Source organism: Triturus cristatus, chromosome 8 (genome assembly GCF_964204655.1).
Source record: "Triturus cristatus chromosome 8, aTriCri1.1, whole genome shotgun sequence".
Taxonomy (NCBI): Eukaryota; Metazoa; Chordata; class Amphibia; order Caudata; family Salamandridae; genus Triturus; species Triturus cristatus.
The window spans coordinates 44,702,119-44,729,726 of NC_140591.1; the positions used below are offsets into that span (position 1 = coordinate 44,702,119).

The following is a 27,608-nucleotide window of genomic DNA, read 5'->3' on the forward strand; positions in this document are numbered from 1 at the left end:
GATCTGGAAGGGCATTTAAAATGTGCACAAGGTAGCCTGTACTGAATAGGCGATCCAGAAAATTGCCGCCTTAATGTGAGAGTTGTTGAGATTGAAGTTTAGGTCTGTCTATATTTAGAGTGGAGTAAAAGATTTCAGACAAATGTGATGGGGTTTCAAGCCACAAATAATAATAATAATAATGTGGTCTTGATTGATGAAAAGAAATTGAGGAGGGGAGCTACCCCAATGTGTAACACACAACGGGACGGGGGGTAAGTGGTGAAGAATTTACAAGATGTCCCTATTTAGACAAATTAAATTTGCTTGTAGACAGGGTATTGACACAAATTATTCGGGTTTATGCAAACACTGTACACAATAAAAGCACTTTAGAAAAGCTCTATGTGAGACAAAATTATTAAAAATTATCATTTATTTGACTTTTAACTCTTGTGTTTTAAATGTATTAATTTACCTGATTTTATAAGAATTATAGATTGTAACCCAACTTTGGGAGCCATAGGTTTTTGTCTATTTGTTACTATATGAATAGAAATAAATGATAATTTTTAATAATTTTGTCTCACATAGAGCTTTTCTAAAGTGCTTTTATTGTGTACAGTGTTTGCATAAACCCGAATAATTTGTGTCAATACCTTGTCTACAAGCAAATTTAATTTGTCTAAATAGGGACATCTTGTAAAGTCTTGATTGATGACAAATTTGTAAATCATGGGGCTTGGAAATAGCAAAGATTAGTTGGTGGTATAGTTCATGGAGCTTGGAAATAAAGTTTATGGACAGTATGGTAGAATTTCTTACACAGATTTATGGTTCCAGTGTAATGAACTTGTCAGGCCTTCCTAGAAGTAGAGTCGGGGTATGAGGAGGGCAGCATTTGAAGGTCAGAACAGTGGGTAATGGCATCTCCGCCTCGCATATGATCTATTGGTTATCATGAGTTTACAATTTTCAGTTATGCAAATAGTTTATTGGTGTTCGTTTTTGTGACAATATGATGCGGAGCGGGTGATGGGGAAGAATGGGCGTGGTCAAGATGGCGACCGGAGCAGTTGTGTTCTAAACTGCTCCATCTAGGCCTGCGAAATATCCTGTTTCCTCATGCATCCTGAGGTCCCAACCACACACGGGCGGCTAGTGCTGAGCTATTGGCGGTCCGAGCGGAATAATTAGAGGCAGCTGAAGAAAGAGACGAGCAGAGCGGCCTCGCAACCTGGAGGCCTGGCCCGATTGCGGAGTCCTGTGACGGGCGGGGTGTGCACAGACTCTGCTGCCTACATCGCGCGATCCCGGAGCCACGCGCCGGGGACAGAGGCTACGGGGAGCGCCCCTGCTGTCTGCGCAGATGCAGAGGGACCCCCACTGGTAGGCGAGGAATTGACTGCCCTGGGGGCGTTGAGCCCCCGCCACTGAGGTCCCGAGGATGCTGGGAGCAATCATAATCAGGCAGCATGTTGCGGCAGGTCTGACTCCTGTACCGAAGGACCCGCACAGACTCCCAAAATACTGGCACCATTCTACGGCAGCCCTGCGCCCTGTATTATAGAGACCACCCCCACAGGCCCTGTGAGTCAGTATCGCGGTGTGGAGCACTTGAGTTATGTGCGGTAGGAGCCGCCCAGGTCCCTAAGAACTGACGGTGTGTTGCAACGAACCTGGGTCCCACACTGGGAGAGCGGACTTAGACCTCCAGAAACTGGCACCGCACTGAGGTAGTCCTGGGCCCTGAGCTGCGGGAGCCGCCCAGGACTCCATGATCCAACTATGCATGGCAGCGGGCCTGGGCCCAGCGCTGTAGGAGCTGCCCAAGACTTCAAGTGTCAACGGCGCATCGTGGCAACCCTTAGCCCTGTGCAGTGGGAGCCACCTGGGAGTCCGATAACTAGCATTATTTAGCAACTGGGCCCTGCACCGTGGGACCCATCTAGGACTCTGGGAACCGTCAACTCCCTGCTGTGGGGCTGGGCTCTCTGCTGGAGGTGCCGTCCACTGCCCAGATCTCCAAGAACTTGTGACCCATCACAGCAGGCCTGGGCCCTGTATTGAAGGAGCCGCCTGGGGCTTTTATGAACGTCGTTGGGGGCTGCCCCTGGTAGTGGTCTACTGGTGCTACGAAGGAGGCCTGCCCCCGGTAACCATAGCCGTTCCAGCACAATACACCCTAAGACATAACGCTGTCACCTGCAATCGCTGAAGGGAAATTTGGTTCTTCACCTGTGTGGTAGAAGCACGCACAACACGCTGCCCACACCGAACAGGGGGAAGTGACTGTTCCTGGAGGAGAGGTGGATCTGGCCTGGGTTTGTGGACCGGTGGCTCGTGGCTGTAAGCATTACAGGAACATAATAGACATGGGGATCTACTGTCCGGAGCAGCAACCTGACGCAGGCGTCCTCCCCTCTACCCTCTGGCATAAAGGGACACTTGACTGATACGGCATGCAGCAAACCTGCAGGGCCCTACAGATATAATACCTCAACACTATCCGCTCGCTTTTCTTTCTGACCCTCCCCTCCTCCTTCCTCCCTATAACTAAGATGGGCAGAACTAAATTAGATGAGCCTCAAGGGCAGGTGGGAACCACGTCTGACTCAGTGGACAGATCATCCGAGACAACTCCCTTAATGGGACAACACCAGGGAACTTCATCCGATCATGCAGATCGCTTCGACGCAATCATGGCAGCCATATTGGACATCAAATCCACCCTAGGCCCTTGCTTTGCATAGAGTTGGGACTCTTGTGAGAAGATCAAAAACGCCTAAGGGCACAGATAGAAAACTCTGAATCAACCCTGGCGTCCATGAGACCCACGGTTAGGAGGAACAACTCAAGTCTTTGCAAAAAGAGGTGGAATATCTGTGTGACTGAGTGGAGTACCAGGAAGGTAGATCGTGGAGAAACAACGTCCGCATAGTAGGCCTCCCAGAGCGGGCAGAGGGACAAAGTATGGAACTGTTGTTGAAGTGGTTTGTAGAAACTATTTTGGAAGGCAAGCAAGCCAAGTTCTTCTCCATGAAAAGAGCCCACAGAGAAACCCGGGGTCCTCCCCGCCCGGGGGCCTCAGCGCATCCGGTGGTGGCCCGCCTATTCAATTATGGCGACAGGAACCACATCCTGCGGGTCACGTGAGCACGCGGACCGTGGACAATTGAAAATGCCACGATCCATACTTATCCAGACTATACCATGGCGGTACAACAACGCAGGTCCTCCTTCCTCGCATATAAAGAAAATCCTGCGTAAACACAGCGTCAAATACGCATTGCAATTCCTGGCCACCCTAAGGATTCAACATAATGGCAAGACCACCTTTTGCACTACACCAGAGGCCGCCTGTGACTGGATGAAATAAAACGGTCTGGCAACCGCTAGAGACTCGACCTCCATACCCCAAGTACAGTGGCAGACGCAAAAGCGATGGGCAACGCTCCAGGTGCCACCCACAGGGCCCCACCAAGGCGTAAGCGGTGAAGGAAACGCACAAGTGGTGAAGAATGCCGAACGACACACAGCACTTCAATCCGCCACATCCTCAGGGTCTGAACCTAACAACCCTCTGGAGGACACCCCCTCTTTGACAAACTCTCAAAGGGCAGCTGTGGAAGAGCTTTAGTCCAGAAGTCAAGCCTCAGACGGCAGACGATCACATGTAACAGGACTTAAATGGGGCTGACTGGAGCAGGCGCACCGACCCACTCCCTAGTTAAGCGCACCCATGTTGGGACCCAGAAATGGAACTTATGCAGGTGGGCACATGATAAAACAATATATGGGGCATGCATAGCCCTTACAAAGGAGCCAGAGGGTCTGGAGAAGGAAGTACAGAACAGCAGCTACCTACGGACCCACAGGTTGCACACAAATTAGCCCAAACCCATTTATCCCATAAAGAAACAATAGACAAGTTATGTGCATTGGATTATAACAGATACCTAGCGAAAAAGCATGTGGAGGGAGACCAGGCCAGCAGGACACTGGCCTGGCTACTAAAGACAGACAAGACCCACACAACATTTACCACCATATATCACTCGTGGAGTCACTTGGTCAACACACAAGCTGAGATAAACTTAGCCTTTCAACAGTACTACGCAGACCTCTATAGCACCCCCTCACCGCAACCGGGGACAGATGCGCTAGCATTTTTAGCGCAAATAACACTCCCTCAAATCCCGCCCAACAACTATTGGAAGCCCCCCGCACCGCTACTGAAATAAGAGGCTATACAGCAGCTGGTGAGAGGGAAGACCCCGGGGGCAGATGGCTGGCCCCTGGAATTTTATACCACTTGTAGCACATAAATAGTTACACACCTTCGTGTATACCAGGATGCATACGACAGGGGCACACTGCCACCCTTGATGCAAGAAGCCGTACTGGTAGTACTGAAACCTGGCAGGGACCCACAACAAATGGGATCCTATCGCCCACTGTCATTACTGAATACAGATTACAAGATACTGGGCAAGGCTCTAGCCAATAGACTGACAGAGGGCATACAATTATTGGTACATCCTCAACAAAATGGGTTCATGCCTGGCAGAAATACCAGCCTCAATTTACGGCGCCTTTTCCAATTACTAGACTGGGCACGCACATAAGGGGAACAGGCATGGATAGCCTCCGTAGACAAAGAGTAGACTTTTGAGACACTGAGCTGGTAATATATGGGTATGGTACTAGCACAGTATAGCATTGGTCCCAAGTTCATAAAAAGGATTACATTGTTAAATAGCGCATCACAGGCCAGAGTAAAAAGTGTCCACTATATCTCAGACCCCTTCCACATCGAGCGCGGCACCAGACTGGGCTGTCCCTCTCCCCTATTATTTTTGCTCTGGCGATAGAACCCCTGGCATGCACACTGGGCAGCCGTGCAATGGACTGGGGCATCAGAGTACACTCTCAATGGCGTATATCTCATACCGAGAACTACACGCAGTATTAGATGACCTGATGTCACTGCTGGAATCTTTCGGGCGTGCCTCTGGCCTCAAAGTAAATTGGGAAAAGTCCCGCCTGTTCCAGTGGTCACCCAATTCTTGGAGCAACAGACGGCTTTCCCGCAGGCTCCTCCTTCCCAAAAAATCAAAATAAAAAATCTTTATTGCTTGATTAATTAAAATCATACTATATAAAATCATCAGTTATACCACCATCAAAAAAGTTTCTCATTTTCGAAGAACAAAAATATGGGCAAATTTCTCTATATTACAAACCTACAATTCTTTACTTTTTATAAAAAATTGTGTTGTACTCCATAAAATCATAAATTATGTGCAAAATGACCTGTGCAAATTAAGTTTCTATATTACCCCATTTAAACTACCAGATTTATTCAGCTCAAGTCACAGGCTTCTAATTTCTCTTTTGTTAAATTCAAAAAATGTGTAAAGTTTGGATTCATGATTATATCTGTTGGCTCAAAACAAATTACCAGAGCTTGTCTACAGGTTCGTACTCCTCGTATGTTCAAATAGTTTTTTAAATATCTCCTTCTTTCTTCTTTCATTTCTGGACATATAAAAACTAAATGGATCACGTTTTCTACCCATTGATTGCACAGTCTGCAAGGGGTCGGCTTGGATGGTCGCAGCCATGGCATTGCATGCAGTGATCCTGGTAGGAGGCCAAATCTTTTTTTAATAAATACATTTTTTAATTTTACAGACAAAGGTATCTCTAAATAAGGCTGCAATTTGAGCATCTTGTACTCATTTATGACCATCCATGCATGTGCTCTTTTAGTAAGCTGATCTTTGTCTTTCAACAGCGACAATCGTTTTGTTAGCCCATTAATTGTCTTTTTGAAGGATGTTGGTGTTATGGCCATTTCCCAAACCCTGTGTGCCGATAGTTCCTTCAATGCAATTTGTAAGTACTTCCAAAATGTTAACTTTTAATTCGGCTCTATTTCCTGCCAAAGTAGGCAACACATAGGATTTAAGGTATTCGTTTTTATTAGTTTCCATACTTTTATGTATTGACCCATCCTTGCAATTTGCTGATTGGGTACACCAAATTCCAATCTGATTTGTGCAGGTGATGCATTGGCAGGTAGCCGAAACACTTTTTTTTAAAAAAAACTTTGGTAATGGCATTATTTAAGAGTATATCGTCCTTACCACAGAGTGCTTCGCTGCCGTATGTGAGACTGGGCAGCATTTTTGCATTAATTACCTTTAGTAATGGGGGATAACTAGGACCCCCCAAAGAACTCTGCAGTGTACGAAATGCCATTATTAGGGAATCCCTTCTCTTTTTCAGCTCTGCTTTATGTAGACAAAATGAGCCACTATCGTCAAACAAGACACCCAGGTATTTATAGATTTCACTCGTTCTAATTGTCGGTTTTGCAAATACCATTTATATTTATTGCATTTCGGTGCCTTGACTTCTATTACTTTCGTTTTAGCTTCATTTATTATCATCCTGTTCTCCATAGAGTATTTTGATATTTTATTTTTCAGGCGTTGTAATCCTATTTTTATTTGGTTTAATAAAATAACATCATCGGCATATAGTAGATTTGAGATTGGTCTGTCTGCCAACTTAGGTGGATGAGTGATCTCCTTATCTAAAACTCCTGTTAAATCAGATAAAAATAAATTAAATAGGTAGGGTGCTAATACTAGCACCCATGTTTTAAACCCTGGGATGTTTAAATTTTTCTAGATAATTGCGTGCCTTTACCTAATCGAACCCTAGACCATCTCTCATTATATAGTAATTGAATTGCTTTTAGGTGGCCCGGGCCGATTCCTTGTTTTTCTAATTTTTGCCAGAGAATTTCCCGGTTTAGAGTCAAAAGCTGACTTTAAATCCACGAGACATAAATTTAACAGTTGTTTCCTCAGTTTGTATTTTTCAATAAAAATTGTAAGTATTAAAATAGTGGTTGCCGTACCTTGTCCTTGTATGAAGCCCGATTGGTTTGGTGGAATTATCTGCATTTTTGTTACCCATTCTGTTAATTCAGACTGGAGGATACTGGCAAAGAGTTTGGCTTCCGTATCTTGCAACGTTATCAGTCGATAGTTTGTTGGTAGTTCCCATACTTTTATAGATAGGTGATACTATCAAGCCATTCCATGATCCGAAATGATCGACATTTCCAGTGCTTGGTTGAAAACTCGTTAGGTACCCTGCCCAGAAGGGAGCATTCTCTTTATAAAGTGCAGTTGGGATCCCATTGGGTCCAGGGGCTCCCTCAGGTCTCTGTTTACAGATAATCTTATATACTTGATCTTCTGTTGTATGTCATTGATTTTCCCTGTTATCCGTCACTCTTATCCTATTATGTCATACCAAAAAATATTATCAATCAACGCTCGTATCAAATTCACACAATTTAACTATCTACATCATACCTACTTAACCCCACACAGACTAACGAGGATGCTCCTCTGACATCTGCCCCAGCTGTCGCGGCACCAAAGCCACGCTCCTACACATGAGGTGGGACTGCCCGAACATATAAACGTACTGGAATGAGGTGGACATTACTTTATCAGAAGCCACTGAGACCTGAGTGACAGCAATTGGGCTGCAATTCCTGCTGGGAATTACCAAACGCACTATTGGAAGGAAAAATATCAATACATTTTTGGATTTGGCGCTTGGATTGGTCAAGATTGGCCATGTCATTGAAGTCAATCCTACCCCCATGCACACGCACATGGTTCGCAAATCTCAGAAAAGCACTCATCACTGAACATTCACAGCTACAGGACACCGCACACACACACACACACACACACACATGCTACAGACTCTGGCCCCCCAGACTGGCAGAAGTACTTAGCATTCATAGAATCGAAACTCCATTAATATGAACACAACAACATCTTCATGAAGAATTAACACCCATGGTCACATTTCGTTGCAGAACTTTCCACTAACCGGTCCCAACCGGGGCCGATGTGTTTCGTCTCTCTGTCACCCTTGCCCTGCACGCCCTCCCCCACGCTAACCCACAGAAATCATAGGCCAGAAGTCTTACACCGCCCTACCTGGCAAAGATAAGTCATAGCTCAGTCTCTCCTCTCGCATAAACACCAGCGTATTTGACAGATGAGAAGGTGGCCTGGTATATGATGTACACTTATGTAAGTGGGCACCTTGCACCAGTCCAGACAACCCTTATGGTGATTTAACAGTTCTTAGACAACCTTAGAAAGCTCTCCAAGTGGTAGCTGTGGAGAGCAGCTTTCAGGAAACCGGGTGCATACGTGTGAAGTGGTGTCGCAAACCGCAGTCAAACCCAATAGTGGACTTCAGGAAAGTGCTGCTGTTGAAGGAGAAACTGTCCGGTGGAATCCAAGGATGGATTCTAGATGAGAGGTACCTGCAGAAGAAGGGACTGAGTCTGTCACCCAGGGGTGACCAGGAGACTTGGAAGACAAATGCCCTCCGATGGGTGTGGCCGGATGGATGACGATGATCTGGACTCTGCCTCTGTGAGCACCATGCGAAGCTGAGGAGCACAAGAAGCCGTGCATGAGCTGTCCCGCAAATTGATGTCGAGAGCAGAGGGGTCTGTCTTCAGTGGGAGCACCAACAAGCCTTGGCAAAGGCAAACAAAGCAGGAATCAAAGAAGGAGCAACATCGGGACCAGCATGGTCCAGGGGAGTCAAGGCAGGGCCTGAGCAATCAGGGGAGCCAAATAGAAACAAGTGTGACCCTCAAGTAGACCCACATGCCAGAGGTATTGGAGTCGCGAGAGGAACTCAAGCAGCTCACGAAAAGATGCAAGCCACGATGCATACAATGCGGTGTGGCTGAAGATTCTGGTAATTGGAGGTGCTCAAGGTTGGGGCTACTTGGAGCCCGAAAATCTTCTTGGAAAGAAGCCAACAAGCCTTTGCAACCGCAAGTTGGATGCGGTGCCCATGGGTTCTGTTATTGAAAACTCCCTCTCCCTCCAAGGGTTCCTGGCCTTAAACTTGGTGAGATGACAGGGCACCACCTGTGTTGCAGAGCCCAAGGAGTCTGGACAAGCTCAGGATCTGCAGACCGGCAGTCTTAGTTGCGGTGCCTGCGAATGCAGGGGAGTGACTCCTGCAGTCCAAGGGAGATTTCTTCAGGTGTCTTTAATGCTTCACAGGCCTTGGAAGATATCTGTATGATGCACAGGCACAGACGATGCAGCAGACTGGAAGGGAGACGATGTCAGGCCCACACAAAGTCAAGCAAAGTCCAGAGTGCCCAGACGGTAGAAGAGCAATGGTGTCTGGTCTGAATCTTATCCCACTACGAATCTAGGGACCTATACCCAGGTAATCCCTTAAGTACCTGAGGGAAAGTGTTGGGAAGATTCAGGGGACCCTCCCAGGGGAGGGTCTGGAAAGGGGGGAGGTTACCCCATGTCCTTTGTCCAGTTTGCACCAAAGCAGGGACCAATGGCTCCCAGGACTGGTTTGAACCGGACTATGCACAGGGACATCAAATGTGCCCCTCATGCAGACAGAGTGGCGCTTTCAAGCGCACCCACCCCATCCCAATACACTGAATCCTGTATGGGAGGTGGTCACACCTCCCTGTGACAGGATGCCTATTCTGACTTCCCCTGCTCGAGCTTGGCTGAGCAGCAGGAGGGAAGAATCGTGTATCTGGGCGGCAGCAACCATTTTGTGCTGTCTGGGTCAAGAAGGCTGGTACCGGCAACACTGAGAGTCTAACGGAGGGCTCTTCCAGTGCTTGCAATCATTCTTCCCACACCGTTTACGGTATGGGGATATGATTCCAACATGTTTGATACCAAATATGATAGGATTCGTTGCAGCCGTTTTCGAGATGGTCATCGCTTCATTACGCTGTGCACCTCTATATAGTATATGGCTGCTTCACTGATAACCCGGGAGAATGGACTCCGTAGGCTGCAGGGGTGTCCTGCTCATGCAGGGGCACCCTCTCACTTAGAACCAAGCACCCTGCCTTCAGGATTGCAAAGGCCTGCTATAGGGATGACTTATAGGTTTTAAGTGCAGTAACCCTAGATATAGGAAACCTATATCTTTAGTAAGTGGTACTAGCACCAACTTACACAGGCTGCAATGGAAGGCCTGTAGTTCCATTTTGTATGGTCTCTCTTGGGTGGCATAATACAAGCTTCAGCCCCTGGGTGACCTATGCCCTGAGTACCTTAGCACCATATACTAGGGACTTATAAGGGTACCCCAGTTGCCAATCTGAGAAGGTACCTAAGTACTGAACACAAAGGTTTAGGGAGAAAGCAGATAGCCTGGGTTCCTGATTAGCAGGATCCCAGTCAGACTAGTCAAAAACAGCTTAGCATCAGGCAAAAAATGGGGGTAACCATAGAAGCAGATCCTACTTTCCTACACAACTCTCCCCCCCGACGCCCGGAGCACAGGGGAGAAGCAGAAGACACAGAGCTTGCAGCACATGAAGGAGGCAGCAACAAAAAGCCTGGGTGTATGGGTAGGGGTGCAAAGAAGCACAAAACGAAGAGAGTTGTCAAAACATGCACTCACATGGACTGCCAAGCAGGAAAAACAAGCAGCGGCGCAAAAGTGACAGTAATGGCCAGTGGAAGAGATAAGAAAGGCAGATGGCGGCTTCGCGCGTTCACACGAGCGTGCACGCAAGCTTGAGGCCAGGAAAAGCTTGTGGGTAGTACTTTCAAAACACTCTTACTAAAAGTCGAGCAAGCAGCGCATGCGCTGCTCGACCTAAAAAGTGGGGGTAACCATAAGAAGCAGGTCCTACTTTCCTACACAAGCGTCTTCATTTTCTAAGTGGAAATATCTTGAAAGTCCATCTGCATTGGCATGGTTACTCCCAGGTCTATGTTCCAGGGTATAGTTCATACCCTGTGGGGAAATGAACCACCTCAAAAGTTTGGAGTTTTCACCCTTCATCTGTTTAAGCTATAGGAGGGGCTTATGGTCTGTCTGAACTATGAAGTGAGTATGGCCTCAACTTCTTACGGGCCCAGACCACAGCAAAGACCTCCCTCTCTATAGCTGACCAAAGTTTCTCTCTGAGGGCCAACCTTCTGCTGATAAAAGCTACTGATGATAAAAGCTACTGGTTGATCCTGGCCCTCTGCATTAAGTTGTGACAGCATAGCCCCTACCCCCAACTCAGATGCATCTGTTTGGACAATTAATGTTTTAGAGTAGTAAGGACTTTGCAGTGCACGCGGCCTGCTTAAGGTCATCACATGCCTCCTGACAGCTAACTGTTCACTGAACTTTCTTGGGCATTTTCTTTGATGTAAGATCATTCAAGGGAGTCACTATGGGCCCATATCCTTTCACAAATCATCTCTAGTACCCAGTCAGGCCCAAGAAGGCTCTGATCTGAGTCTGGGTAGTTGGAGCAACCCATTGCATTATGGTCTGGATCTTACTCTGTAGTGTTTGAACTTGGCCTCCACCTACCAGGTGGCCCAAGTTCACACCTTACTCTGCCCTATCTGGCACTTAGTAGCCTTGATAGTGAGGCCTGCTTTCTGCAGAGCCTCTAAAACATTCTTCAGATGGACTAAGTGATCCTCCCAGGTGGAGCTAAATACAGCTATATCATCTAGATATGCTGCACTATAGGCTTCCAGACCTGTGAGAACTTTATTCACCAGCCTTTGGAATGTGGCAGGGGCATTCTTCAAGCCAAAGGGCATCACAATAAATTGATAATGCCCACTAGGGGTTGAAAATGCTGTTTTTGATTTGACATCCTCAGCTAGACTGATTTGCCAATATCCAGTAGTAAGATCAAATGTGCTCAAGAACTTGGCTGAGGCCAAGGTGTCAATAAGCTCATCTGCCCTAGGGATTGGGTGAGCATCAGTCCTCGTGACTGCATTGAGTCCCCTGTAGTATACACAAAACCTCATCCCTCTTTCTACACCCTTTTTTTTTTTTTTTGCAGAGTTTTATATAGCGCGAACTTGACCCGAATTGGGTATCAGAGCGCTTTACATAGCACCAGTTACGTTACATGAGGACAAACATTCATTTGTGGTAGGCACGGGGAGATTAAGTGATTTGCCCAGAATCACAGGATGTTCAGCATCATTCCCGAGACTCGAACCCTGTTCCCCAGGTTCGAGGTCGACCGCCCTAGCCGTTAGGTCAACTCCTCTCCCCAACTACCCTTGGTGTGAAGTTTAGGTACTAGGATTACTGGGCTAGCCCAGGGGCTATCTGAGTGCTCAATCACTCCCAACTCCAGCATCATTTGGACCTCTGCTGATGCTATCTCTGACATGGTCAGGCTGGCTGTAGATTTTCTTCTTGACAGGTAGACTCTCACCTGTGTCCACTTCATGAGTACACCAGATGGTTTGCCTTGGAGTCGGAGAGAACATATACCTGAATTGAGTGTGGACCTTCCTGCAATCAATCTGCTGCTGGTCAGTAAGGCTGCCTGCCAAGGTTATTCCATCAACTGATCATTATCAGGGTTTTGTGAGAGGAGATCAGGGAGAGGGCCACTCTCTTCCTCCTGTCCCTCATCAGTTGCCATGAGCAAGCCCATGCCAGTCCCTTCAACTAAAGGTTTTTGCCTGATCACATGAAGTACCCTATGGGGACTTCTGGGAGTGCCAAGGTCCACCAGATAGGTGACCTCACCCTTTTGCTCTAGTATGGTATGGGGTCCTCTCCATTTGCCCTGGAGAGCTGCTGGGGCCACAGGCACTAACACCCACAACTTCTGACCTGGCAGGACAGCCTTTTGGTCATGCCAAGCTTTTTCGAGTTCTTGGCTTGCCTCAAGGTTTTTGCTGGCCTTCTTCATGTACTCAGCCATGCGGGAGCGCAGACCACGTACATAGTCCACTGTGTCCTGTTTGGGAGGTTTGAGAGGTAACTCCCATCCCTCCTTCACCAAACACAAGGGAACCCTAACTGGATGCCCAAACAAAATTTCGAAAAACTGTAACTAAACCGCCCCCCTCTGCCCCGCCCTCTGAGGGATCTCCCTGTAGGCAAAGAGAAGGCAGGGCATAAGGACATCCCATTTTCGCCTAAGCTTTTCTGGGAGGCCCGTGATCATACCCTCCTAGGGTTTTGTTGAATCTTCCAACTAACCCATTGCATTGAGGGTGGTAGGGTGTGGTGAATTTGTAATTCACTCCAAACTCTTTCCACATTGTAGTAATATAACTTGACATGAAGTTTGTACCTCTGTAAGTTAAAACCTCCTTAGGGAAGATCACTCTGGAAAAAAATCCTAAGAGAGCCCTTGCCACCACGGGAGCTGTGGTGGTCCTAAGGGGAATGGCTTCTGGGAACCTAGGGGCATGATCCACCACCACTAGAATATAGCTGTGCCCAGATGCTGTTGGAGGGTTCATGGGACCAATTATATCAATCCCAACCCTCTCAAAGGGAACCCCAACCACTGGAAGTGGAATTAAGGGGGCCTTTGTGATGCCACCTGACTTGTCACTGGCTTGGCAGATGGCACAGGAGCGACAACTCTCCAGTGTCCTCAGACATGTGGGGCCAGTGAAAGTGAGGGACAAGCCTATCCCGAGTCTTACTCTGCCCTAGGAATCCTGCTAGGGGAATATCATGTGCAAGGGTGAGTAGGAACCCTCTGAACTTCTGGGGTATAATTAACGTCATGGTGGCACCAGGCTTGGGGCCTCTACGCTCTGAGTACATAAGACCTTCATCCCAGTAGATCCTATGAGACCCACTGACATTCCCAGAAGCCTCAACAGCAGCTTGCTGTCTGAGGGTTTCATGAGAGGGGCAGGTTTGCTGCTTCAAACTCAAGTCTGCTCTGAAAGGACCCCCTGCCCCCGAGAACTCAACCTGATCAGGTTAAAGCTCATCTGGGGCAATTCCTTCACAGATGCTAAGGTCATCTCCCTCAAGAGATTGATCCTCACTCTGAGTCTGGGGGGAAGGCACAGGCTTACCCTTCCTGCTCCTTTTCTTGAAAGGCACCTGGTATATTGTTCCAGGATCCAGGGCTTGGTCAGTGGAAAGCTGATTTGCTTGTGACCTGGTCACAGCAAACACACTTGCAGAGATGCCCAACATTTCTGCATGAGTCCTTATTTCCACTTCAGGCCAGGCTGAAGTTTCCAAATCATTGCCCAACTAGCAATCTATAGGTATGTCTGAAGATGCCACAACCTTTTTATGTCCAGTTACCCCTCCCCAGCTGAAATTAACAACTTCCAAGGAATGGTCAGTCCTGACATTGTTAGCATTGGTCACTTGGTACAGTTGTCCAACTATGATTTGGTCAGGAGACACAAGTTTTACTGACACCATAGTGACATTGGCCCCTGTGTCCCTGTAGTCCATAGCCGCCTTTCCATTAATCAAAGGCTGCTGTCTGTACTTGCCCAGGTTACTGGGACTGACAAGTAGGGTGGCAAGATCTATGCCAACATCACAGACCAAACCAGTCCAAGCTGAAGTTCTGACTAAGTCAGAACCCACCTCAGAACCCAAGGTTAACCCCACTAATCCCTTTTTTCCTGTACTACCACTTGTACCTGTGCTAGGGGGCGCAGTTGCCTTTGGGGCAGTGGTAGGAGTGTTCTCCTTGGGTTTTGGACAATCCACATCCTTTGTCCAATGGGTTTTCGCCTTACAAAAGTAACACCAAGGTTCCTTCTTGCCTTTCTTTTTGCTTTGTGATTCTCCTCCGCCTCCCCGGATGCAGGTTTTTGGGGTCCTTGAGAAGACTTTCTTGTCTTTGCCCTTGTCCCCACCCTTATCTTGCGTTTTAGAAGCATCCTGCTTCTTTTGATCACCACCACTGTTCTGGCTTTTCTGCTTAACCATGGTTCTGACCCACTTATCTGCCTTCTTTCCCAATTATTGGGGAGAAGTCAGATCTGAGTCTACCAGGTATTAGTGCAAAAGCTGGTTCTGACAATTATTAAGGATCTTCTCCCTCATAATCAAATTATACAATCCTTGGTAGTCATGCACTTTGCTGCAAAGCAACCGACCTTCCAGAGCCTTAATGGCATTATCTACAGTCTACCCAGTCCTGGGTCTGTGCTTTCTGGGTGTCTCTAAACTTAATTCTGTATTGCTCAGTGCTTAAGCCACACCCATCAATGAGAGCACTCTTCAACACTGTGTAATTATCAGCATCTTCTTCTCTAACAGTGAGGAGCTTATCTCTACCTTTGTCAGCAAAGAAAAGCCACAAGATAGCTGCCCAATGCTCATGAGGGACCCTCTGAACTTTACAGGCCCTCTCTAAAACAGATAACCATTTATGGATGTCATCCCCAACATGGTAGGGAGGGACAATCTTGTTCAGGTTCCGATGTTCAAAGGAATGTTCCTCAACTCTAGGGACACTGTTGCTGCCACCATGGGACTCTAGTCCCAGTTTCTTCCTTGCTCTCTGAACTTCCAGGGACTCTGTCAAGGGCCAACTGCTCTTGCCTGAGCCTAAGCCTAGCTTTCTCAAGCTCAAGAAGTTGGTACTCCCTATCAAGTTTTCCCCCTCTTACTAGAAATGGAGGTCCCTGTTGAATATCCTGAGGCATTGGATTCTGCAGAGGAGCATCTAGATCTCCTTGGTCTACTCTGCGCCTTCCCAGGAGGCTCAAAGGGGGCATCCTCTAAGCCACCTGTGTTCTCCTCTGGGAGGTCTGAATTGTCCAGGTGGGAGTCATCAGGCTAGATCGGGGGTTAGATTCTAGGTCAAAGTAGCACTCCCCTCCTGGCCTATCCTCAAGCTCTGTCCTACACACTCTTTCCTGTTCATCTGACCTTGTGTCTTTCCTGAGGTCATCTAACATTAACAGCTCTAGGAGGCGTTGAGTGTTGGCTCTTTTCCCTGTCTTCAACTTTCGAGAGGCACACAGTGATTTCAGTTCTTGGAACGAAAGGTAACTGTATCTAGTAGTCAGAGTGCTACTTGCATCTCCTTTGGAAGACATACTAGGTGTGGTGTTGCACCTACCTAACATAATGGGAACTAATCTCTGAGGTTGGCGAAAGGGTGAGCTATACCCTTTACTACCCAACACTAAGTTCAGTTGAACTTACTTTTTCTAAGCTTATATTATATGTACCTAGTATTAGTGAGGGTTTTTCAGATAAGCAACACAAAGATTTATCTGGTAAAACAATGCAGGCTTTAATCCCAACCGCTGCACTCCAATGTGAGAAACTGGACAGGAATATGAGGTACACTTAGGTAAGTGGACACCTTGCACCAGACAACCCTTAGAGAGCTTTCAATGGTTGTCTAAGACCCCTTAGATCACCATAAGTGGTAGCTGTGGAGAGCAGCCTTCAGGCTTAGTCGAGAAGGAGTGTAAAGCAGCTTGATTTACCAGAATGCAATCTTATAGTATAGTGTAAGTGAAAAAGAACCACACAAAGTATTTATAAAAATATGTATTCATTATATTACTCTCTATGATACAGAAATATCTCCTACCCGGAGATATACACAATGCACACAATACTTTAGCAATGAAACACAGTAAATAGCACAAAATACAAAGTGACCCCAGGGGGGACCAAACCATATATTAAGAAAGTGGTATAAGAACCACGACTCTGGTCAAGACAATGTCGAGCGGACATAGAAGTGCTGGGGACCCAAGGAACCACCCAAGGTGAGTAGATAAGGGACCCCATGGAGAGTGTGTGCAGTGTGGTAACAGGACCGCTTGGTCCGTACAACTCTACGTGTAAGTCGCGGTTGGATTTTTAAAGATTAAGGACCCTTTCTAGTGGACCCTGAAGAAACCCTTTGGAAGTCAGAAGGTTGGGGAGCCACCCAACCCGTGGATACCTTAGTACCCACGTTGCCTACACCAGGGAAGCCGGGTGCATACGTGTGAAGTGGTGTCAGAAACCGCCGTCGAACCCAATTGAGGACTTCAGGAAAGTGCCTCTGTAGTAGAGCTTATGAGCCCATTGTCGACATTTTCTACCTTAGCATGAGCTTTGCTGCCATGGGGCTGCTTTTGCGCACAACACTGCAAGCATATATTTTGCAAGACTCTGTACTCCGTTCACATGAGAACCTTCTGCTTTTCACGTTCTCTGCTGTGCTCTGAGGTTTAGTCTGCACACGATGTACAATGTCGATCAACAATGCCCCTTGTTGTTCCTGTTCTGGTCAGTGTCTCGCACCTAGACATAACATACTACTCACAGCTGCACTACTGGAAACCGTGCGCTTTAATATTGCAAACGAAACATGTTTACACACACTTGGAGAGACACCTTTCCAGAGAGAAGTGTTGTGCTTGTGCTGTGATGTGATCCTTTCATCTATTCCTTGAAGTATTGGGGTCGGCTGACAAAGCCCAGAGGTCGTCTTTTTTTTATAATCAACTATTACTTATCACGGGGAGGGTGGTTGGGTCTTTTAGTCCTTTTTCCACTGTCTTTATAAAATAATCTCCCCGTTTGTATTCTATGGAATTGTGATGATGTTGACTGTATTGTGTTTATGCATTTTGCTGCTATTAAACGCACATGTACTGTACCATAGAGCGCGTTAGTTGAAATAAACATTTTAAACTATACCGCGTCTCTGTTCGTGCTGTGGACAAGTATGAGATGAATGAGTGAAAGAGTTCCCAAGAAAGAGTGACGTGTTCTGGGTTGTCCAATCCTTGGTAGCTTCGCTGTAGACGGAGAATGAATGAGACACTATAGCTCGTCTGTTTGGGATTTTGGGTACTAATGTGGTAGGTTGGTACACCCCCATTCACTGAGGTCCTGTTTTCCTGTGCATAGTTCTGTATATGTGCAGAATTCCTTCAACACCTCTGTTGAAGGAGAAAGTGTCTGGTGGAATCCAAGGATGGATTCTAGATAAGAGGTCTATGTCAGTCATGGGTGACCAGGAGACTTGGAAGACGAATACCCTCCCATGTCGGGTGTTGCAGGATGAATGACAATGATCTTGACTCTGCAGCTGTGAGGACCGGGCGATGCTGAAGAGGACCAGGAGCTGTGCACGAGCTGTCCCACAAAGGAGGCCTAGTGCTGAAGGGTCGGTGTCCCACGGGAGCACCAACAAGCCTTGGCAAAGGCAAGCAATGCAGGAATCAAAGAAGGAGCAATGTCTGGACCAGCAAGGTCCAGGGGGCCCTCCAAAGGCATTGGAGTCAGGACAGGCCCGAGCAATCAGGAGAGCACAAAAAAAACAAGTGTGACCCTCAAGTGGACCCACAGTTCGGAGGCACTGGAGTCGCAAGAGGACCTCAAGCAGATCACCAAAAGATGCAGTCCACGATGCTGTATGGCTGAAGATTCTGGTCACTGGAGGTTGGGGCTACTTGGAGCCCGAAGATCTTCTTGGAAAGAAGCCAACAAGCCTTTGCAACTACAAGTTGGAAGCGGTACACAGGGGTTCGGTTATTGCAACCCCCACGAGGGATACTGGCCTCAATCTTGGTCAGAGGGCAGGGCTGGCCTCGGGAGCTGTGGAAAACCACCACCTGTGTTGCAGAGCCCACTGAGTCATGGAGGAGTCCGGAAGAGCTCAGGATCTGCAGACCGGTCGACTTAGTTGCGAATGCAGGGGAGTGACTCCTTCACTCCAAGGGAGATTTCATCAGGTGTCTTTGATGCTTCGCTTGCCTTGGAAAGTTCCTGTATGATGCACAGACGATGCAGCAGACTGGAAGGGAGATGACGTCAGGCCCAAACGAAGTCCAGAGTGCCCAGACCGTAGTAGAGCAGTGGTGTCTGATCTGGATCTTAACCCACGATGGATCTAGAGACCTATACCCAGGTAATCCCTTAAGTACCCTAGGGAAAGGGTTGGGAAGATTCAGGGGACCCTCCCAGGGGAGGTTCTGGACAGGGGGGAGGTTACTCCCATGGCCTTTGTCCAGTTTCGCTCCAGAGCGGGAGCCTACGGCTCCCAGGACGGATTTGAACTGGATTATGCAAAGGGGTACCAAATGTGTCCCTCATGCAGACCGAGTGGCGCTGGCAAGCGCACCCACCCCATCCCAATACACTAAATCATGTCTGGTAGGTGGTCACACCTCCCTGTGACAGAATGCCTATTGTGTTACCTTCCCCTGCTCGAGCTTGGCTCAGCAGTAGGAGGGCAGGATCGTGTCTGTGGGAGGCAGCAACCATTTTGTGCTGTCCGGGTCAAGAACGCTGGTACCGGGAGCACTGAGAACCTAACTGAGGACTCTTCCAGTGCTTGGAATGAAACCTCCCTCATGACTCCAACATGTTTGATACCAAACTTGATAGGATTCATTGCAGCCGTTTTCGAGATGGTCATTGCTTAATTACGCTGTGCCCCTCTATATAGTATATGGCTGCTTCACTGACCACCCAAGAGAATGGACTACATTGGCTGCAGGGGTGTACTGCTCAAGCAGCGGCACCCTCTCACTTAGAACAAAGCACTCTCTCTTCAGGATTGCAAACGCCTGCTATAGGGGTGTGTGAGAAGTTGGCCTCGTATATGATGTTCACTAGTTAAAGTGACCACCTTGTACCATGCCAAGCAACCCTTATGGTGTGGTTGTAAGTCAACCTTTTCGGACTAGCTGCCCTAGTGGTAGCGTAGGCTAAGCAGTCTTTGAGGCTAAACTTGTGAAACGTGTTAAGCAAGCTGTTTTACCAAATGCAACCCCCTTTTATACCAATGAAAGGACACCACACAGATATATATTCAAAATATATATGTATTTATTTCTCAAAGTAACCCCTAGTCTCTTTATGAGCACAGGAGCACAAATCGTCAAACAAGATTACAGTAGAATACACCGAAGTTGCACTTTATATGGATAGGCCCTGGTGGCCGCTCAAACCATATACTAAAATAGTGGTATAAGTACCACGAACAGAAAAGGGAAAAGGCCTAGGGCCTCTAGAATCGCTGGGCCTACAAGGAGCTAACTTCAGTTAGTGACCAGGAGGTCCACGGGTTGCGTGTGCAGAGCAAATAGTCACACGCGGGCTCCCATAGGTTTTCAATGGGTGCGTAAAAAGTACAAAGTTACTGCAAAGAGGATCTTCCGGATGGACTATGAACTCAAGATTGGAAACACAGACACTAGAGATGATACTCTACACTTGGGCACCGGAGTGCCAGCTTTACCTCACCCACAGGAAGCGGGTGCGTAGGTGTCGAAGTGCGTCGGGTTTCTTCTATCTGTTCAATGGAGCCTGTGGACAAAGATGCTGCAGGCGGTCGGGCCGGAAGGGATGCGGTGGATCCAGGGGTGGATCGGAGTTGTAGAAGACCTGTAAGCAGAGGGGACAGTGTTCACAGTCACTAGCCAGTGACCAGCGTGGCACCAGGTGGGTACCAGGCGATGTCGGGTGCAAACAGGAAGAAAGGTGTAGCTTGTCTCTGCAGCCACGTGGTCCCTGAAGGTCGACGACGTCCAGGAGTCGGTTCACGAGCTGTCCCACGCAGGCTCTCGCTGTCGGCGGTGTCGGCGACTTGATCGAAGCAAACAAGCCTTGGCAAAAGCAATTGTTGTGGAAAACGAAATAAGCTGATGGTTCTGACCAGCAAGGTCAGAGGGATTGCTCCTTTGGAGGGGAGCAAGGGCCAGTCTGGAGCAACCAGACCAGCGGTGTAGTTCTTGAAGTTCGTCGCCAAGATGGCTACTAGCCAGCGGGCCAGCAACCGGTTAGGCGCGTCGAGTGGCAAAATGCAGAAGGGCCCCACGCAGATCGTGGAGATGCTGGAGGGCTCACCTTTGGTGCAGATGCTGCTCGGGTGTTGGGCTTCTCAGATCCCAAAGCACAACTTGGAGGGAGCCTCGGTTGTTGCGCTTGCAGCTTGTCGTGTTCTTTTCAAGATGGCTGGCTCCACGTGTCTCGGTGCCTCCACGGGTCTCCTCTTTTCAGGGACTGTGGATCGGGCGGTGAGAGGTCTGGAGGTCCAGGTCTTGTCAGTCTCTGGGCTCGGGCTCCGGCGGGAGGCGGCGGCGGCAAAGCAGACGTTGATTCGCTGGATGGTGCTTGCGTTAGCAAGGTGGTCACTCCCTGACCACAGGGGAGATTGGCTTCAGTCCTCTGTGCGGCAGAGCGTCGAAGTTCCCGTCTTCTTCTTAGTTTCAAGTTGATTCCAGGATGTCTGAAGTCTTAGGACACAGCTCCTACCTTTAAGCGGATTCTAGGGGCCGGACTACCTGCTAGGTTCCTCCCTAAGGGTGGGACCAGGAAGGGGGGTGGTTACACCCCCAATCCTTTGTCCAGCTCGCCCCAGGCCCAGGACTGGTGTGCCCCAGGACCGGATTGAACTGGCATATGCACCGAGGCTCCTTGTGAGCCTCAGGCATGTCTCATTCCATTCAAGCCCTACCTGACCAATACACAAAATCCGGTCTGGGGTGGTGCTCGCACCTCCCCTGGCAGGAAACCCTTTGTCCACGTCTCCCAAGCTGGAAGGACTCCCAGCAGCAGGAGGGCAGACTTGTGTCTGTGGTGGCATCATCCATTTTGTGGAGCTGAGGCTATGTCTGATTTTACCCGGGTTTCAGGTACTGTACATGTCGTGTCCCTCTAGAAGGGTGGAATGCTAACCCCGTCGCCAGAATTGGCGACTGGTTAGTATTCCAATTCGTATGACACCTTACTCGACATGTTTTGATAAAGCCAAACCAAAGATAGCATTTAACCGCGAGGTTCATAATGCACTTAAGAGTATATGGTATGACGATATCTGGAAACGGTAGAAGGAAGTTGTTCCGACCACTGCAGACAGGCTCAGCTCATGCCAGAGCACCATCTCACATACATGTGTCCCATTTAAGGTTAGGTATAGGTATACTACACCTAAGTAAGAGGTGGTTACACCAACTTACCCCAGCTGAGTGATCAGCCAGTTGTGTCAAATTTGTTAGGCCAGGCCAGGGGTGGCACAATACATGCTTCAGCCCTTGGTGGCCTTAGATACACCAATGCCCTGGGTACCTAGTGTACACTGGTACAGGGGCTCACAGGGTGATCCACTTCCAATTGGTTATGCACCTAGGGTGCATAGTTTTAATTTAGTAGAGAGAACAGCAGGGCTGAGGTCCTGAATGGCAGGATCTCAGGCCAACTAAGTCGAAAAACCAGCTAGACACTAGGCAAAAATTTGGGGGTAACCATAGTCAGATATCCACCTTCCTACAGGGTAACTTATGGATTTTAAGTGCAGTGACCCTAGATATAGGAAACCTATATCTTTGGTAAGTGGTGCTAGCACCAGCTTTCACAGGCTGCAATGGCAGGCCTGTAGTTCCTTTTTGAATGGTCTCTCATAGGTGGCATAATACATGGTTCAGATCCTGGGAGACCTCTGGGCTACCTCAAAGGAAACACACCATGCTTCAACTGCAATAATTGCAACAATATCATCAAGGGTCCAACTATCACACACCCCATGAAGGGCACCAAGATTAAACTTAAATTGAACGCCAACTGTGACGTCAAGAACATTATCTACATCTTGAAATGTCCATGTGGATTGGTACACACTGGAAAAACTGAAAGAAAAATCAAGATACGTATCAATGAACATAAAAGCAATATCCGGACTGGCAATATCAAATTCACGATATCTGTTCATTTCAAAGAAAACCGCCACAATATCAGTCAGCTAAAGTTCGCAGTAGTAGAGATAGTGGAGAGACGGGAAGGCCGAAACAACAACTTTCTTTTACAAAGAGAAAATTATTGGATAAAGCACTTGGACTCAATGAAACCCATCAGTCTGAATGATCGAATGGAGTTTTCTTGTTACCTTTAATTCAATTTCACAATGTCTTGTCATTTGATTTATGATATTTTATCTGAGGTTCCTCCTGCACATTTCATGTCACATCTAGCTAGGATACACTAGTCATGGTATACTATCTGTCACGTCACTCTAGATTATTTATTCTTTTGACTTCATTTTTTTTTTAGCACAGCAACAACTTGTTACTACCACACATCACATTCTTTCTTTTCACTATTATCATTTTTCAGCCGAGCTCACTCGATTAACACACATTGTCGCACTTGCACGTCACCCATTTTATTACATTTACGTTCCACATACCTGCGCTTGACCATCATGAGGTCAAATGGTCAAAACAGTTTTTTGTTTCACTCACTCTAAACACTAGTCTGACACACACAGTCATAGATAGTTAGAATCCATGCTGCATTCCACACATTCATGTTTGAACAAAGTGGTGTTTAAAAGGTTCTTCATCTCACCATTAGCCTTCACTCACAGCCTCAAGATGGCGCTTATACATTTGCATCAGTTAGCAATCTTAAAAAGAGTCAGTTTTCTCTGACTACACATCCCAAGTATTTCCTGCATCGAGTCCGAACGTTCGGCACCATCTACCCATCTTCCGACATGTAAGCTTTCCATTTTAACATCTCGCACGTATCGTATGAGGTGACCACTTAAGTGGCCTGTTGTTCTTGGTTCACGCACTTCTTAAAACTCGCCCGTCACTGACCGTGAACACGGGATATAGTCACCTGCCAGTCTTTCACATTTAATTCACGTTAGCATGTTGCGTTTTATCCTCTCATTTAATCTTGTTTCAACACTTATAACAGCACAGAGCCACCACAATAACGCGAGCACACCTACATGTCGAACCACACGCAATGTAATTATCAACAATATCCGTTCACCTCGTTGTTTCACACCCGACCAATACAATTTTAATACTCACGGACCAAGGCATGTATATCATGTTTCACCATCATTGGTATTCACAGAGAGAGTGATCACAACAAGACACAGCGGTGCATGGATATGATCCTTTTTCAGTTGGTGACCATTAAGGCAATATACGCTATTTGTTTTCACAGATACAGACTCTGATGAAGGGCGACCGGCCTCAAATGCATATATATATATATATATCTTTTTTGCTGAGGAATCTCCGTGCTGATCGGTCCGGAAGGCAGGCGATGTCAAGGACAGTTACAAGATCTTACTTTGAGCACTCTGCATGAAAGCTGACTCACCTGACTGTTTTCCATTGGGATTTTACAAACAACGACAGTGCTTTGTGCAAGAAAAACAAGTAAGCACTATGCTAATTACAATGAGAACTTTTCGCACGTACTTTACATACAAAAGCACAATGCACTTTGGGAAATGAAGTATTTGAACAGTCACGTGATTTATTTTGTGTTTTAAAGCGCGCACGTAAGCACTTTGCAAAGGACTTCCACCTGTGAGCAAGGCGTCTGAACGCCGAAACGCGTAAGGGAAAAGGAAACAAGTCGTGCTGCTGTGTCCTTAATAAAGCCATGTCCCCGGAACTGGGCCTCTGAGTTATGTTTATGGAGGTAAAGTGATGGGCTTCTCCGTGCCCATTGTTACAGAGGCCGCCCTGTAGGGTTGGGGGCTCCTGTGCGCGGAGGATTGTTGTGTGGTAATATATATATATATATATATATATATATATATATATATATATATATATATATATATATATATATATATATTTGGATGCATATAAAAGATATGTGACTCATCTATCTAGAAAAAGTTATGAACTCATGAGAATAAATAAATTCTGAACATGATTCCTTGAACAACCGCATTGGATTTTCCTTATTTGAATCTTTATTTGAACTAACATTATCCCCCTTCCCAGCTGGTCCTCGCTGTGCCCAGGGGGCTGTGGCTGAGTCAAGCGCCGCTGCCAGTTCATCTGGGTACCTTAGTACCATATACTAGAGACTTATAAAGGTACCCCAGTAGCCAATCTTGGATGTCCCCAAGTATTGAAAACAACAGTTTAGGGAGAAAGCAGATAGACTGGGGTCCTGATTAGCAGGATCCCAGGCAGACTAGTCATAAACAGCTTAGAATCAGGCAAAAAGTGGGGGTAACCATAGAAGCAGATCCTACACTCACCACACAGTAAACCGACACGAATCGCACACGTACGGGTAACTTATGCAAAGGGTCAGTTCAACAAATTAATAGGGCATATACTGCTAATAAGCAAAGTTGTTCTTTTATTTGTAATGTATTTATTGTGCAACAATGGTACAGCAGTCTCATAATAGGTCGGCAATATCTGCATATATACTACAAATGTGTACATTTGTAACTCTGTACTAAATGTTGTACTTAAACTCATCTGATTTGTTGTCCAAGTATGTTAAAACAAAAATCAATAAACATTATCAAAAAAAAAAGAGCAGGTGATGGGGAAAGTAAATGGGACTGAGTCACCTGAGAATAAGAGCGGACAGGGGCAGCTCTTGCCAATGAATGTAGTTGCTCAGAGGAGTAAGTAAGAAAAGCCAGCTGACCTCATAGGAAAGAGACAGCATTTTAGGCAATGACCAGTGGCATACAAGTATAGAAAGGCTTGCCTTTGGCACACCGGGGGCACTCCTTAGCAGCAGATGACTGCTGTGTTGAGGGCCTTTTGCACATGCACAGTACATGGTTCAGCTCCCTTTAATGTTTCTGGGATACTAAAGGAATTGGAGAAAAGTGAGTCACTACTCGTTGTAAAATGAGCAGCATTTCATTTTTGAGTGTAAAGTGGGACAGCTTAAAAATGCTAAGCATTTATTCACCAAACCCAAGGAAGGAATGCACTTATAGAACCCACAGAGGGTTGCAGTATATCAGTTAATGATAAAAGCTTTTGCAGAGGAAACTGCTCTGGGTAATTTATTTTTCTACCTTGTTATTGAATTTGTTTGTTAGACTTGAATTTGTGCTCATCTGTTTACAGTTTGTATGTCATAGCATTCATTTAATAATGAATAAATCTAATTTGTATTCAGTTTCTGTGCCACTAACTCATGAGATTGTTAGGTTAAGAGTAATTGGCGTAGACACAATGATTGCATCAGAGATATCTTGGTTTCTCAGTAGTTCTGTGTGCATTTGATCACAGGTATCATATAGACTGATTAGAGTTGGGTGGAGAGAGAGTATTTAACACCCAAAAGTGACGAGAACCCTTTTCCCCAAGCCAACGGTCGGTCCTCCCAATTTAGAGTCAGGAGAATTGACATCTTTCCTTGAACAAAGCCCTTGTTGGATCTGTTGATGGAAAGCTTCCTCATGCGGCACAACACAGAGTAGGGGCCGCCTGATGAAAGGCATAGCACAGCCCACCTTATTTAGGGTAAACATTGTGATGTCTTTTTTTCTCCGTTACCTGGCAGTATAATCTGGCAGTGAGAGGACAAAAAAACACATAGTGACAATCCTACCAAGGGGAAAAAAACTTCCTGAATGTTGCGGTGAATCGTTATTGTTTCCAATAACAAACTCTCACTTTTTGAAAAGCAAAAACTGTAGTAAATTTTTGTGAATGACCATCAAAACCAACAGCGGCTGTCCACTAAAATTTTAGTACCTTGAGAGTAACTGATGGGCCAGCAATGATCTCTAAATTTGGCGGATGGTAGTTCATCTGCCAAATACTAGATCAGGCCCTTAGTTATTAAAGCTCTGATCAATGGTTAAGATGGTATCTTTGTTTTTGGCATATCCATGCTCTGCTAATTGGATCACATGTATCATTGTTTTAGTTTTATACTGTGCATTTGGAACCTTCTATCTGTCACAGAAATATATATGGGAACATTCATCAAGGAGGAGTTTTACTTGTACTCTCTGACCTGAACTCTTAGTTCCTCTTCAGCCTTCCCATTGCAAATCCCAGAAAAGTGGGTGTGCCTTTCAATCACTGTTGCCAAAATGTGGAATTCTCTTTCTTTATATCCTATCAATGCCTGATAGCCAGGTTTTTAGAAGTTTTGGACAAACAAGGTTATTTGTTAAATAAACCCTTAACCTCTAGCTCCAGCTTCCTCTACCTTAGCACCAGAAAACTGCAGTTGGTATTGCTGTCCTCCTGGAATAACTGGAATAAATAAATAAATGTCTTTGAAGCTTTCTTATTTATCCCAATAAATGCTGTGAACATCACCATTTAATGATAGATGTCTTTGTCAGTGTCAATTCAATTCAAAAAAGCTTTATTCAATTTTAGTAACGTCAAAAAAGCCTTGCTGTATGTAACGTACCTTTGGAGAAATCATGTGCCAATAGTTTTCCAATATTTTATTGCACATTTCAAGTATCCAACTGTAGACCTTATAATGTTATGTCGGTGTCAATTCATGCTGTAATTATTGGATTACACACCCAGGTTTTGGTTTTAATCTATTTTTTTAAATAAATCTTTTTATTAACATTCGCTCAGTGCTTCTGACTTCACACAAATAGTACAACAAATTAGAACACGTTTTCCATACCATGTTTTCCTTATACTGTTAGTAATTTCCTGTGATATCATAGTCGGCTATGGGAAGCAGAGGGCTCCATTATTTATTTATTTATTTATTTATTTATATCAACAAGCTTTGTTTCCTCATCATCCTCTCCATACTCTTTCTTAATGTCTCCTGTATGCGTTCCAACGCCCCCAAATTTTGTCCCAAATGTGTGCGCGTCCTCTGGCTTTATTTGTTGCTTTCGGTTTTTTATCCATTTTGTCAGCAGAGTCATGTTTACCAATTTTACCTGTGTTTCCTGCTGTGTGTTTGGTAATTGGATTACAGATATCTCAGTGTCCATTATAATTAGTGTTGTGAACATTGTTAGTGGATGACTAAGAATGTGCTATGGATCTCGTTACAAGGTT

General features: G+C 46.3%; 1 protein-coding gene and 1 pseudogene across 2 annotated transcripts in view; both read left to right on the plus strand.

Annotated features, from left to right (window-relative positions):
* LOC146799975 (uncharacterized) overlaps window positions 1-27,608 on the plus strand; it is a 255,248-nt pseudogene that overhangs the window by 222,188 nt on the left and 5,452 nt on the right. The window lies entirely within an intron of this gene.
* LOC146799976 (uncharacterized) overlaps window positions 1-27,608 on the plus strand; it is a 73,020-nt gene that overhangs the window by 44,685 nt on the left and 727 nt on the right. Inside the window, exon 3 of the mRNA XM_085620924.1 lies at window positions 5,573-5,628. Coding sequence (XP_085477050.1) covers window positions 5,573-5,628 — 56 coding nt within the window. The remainder of the gene's footprint in view (window positions 1-5,572; window positions 5,629-27,608) is intronic.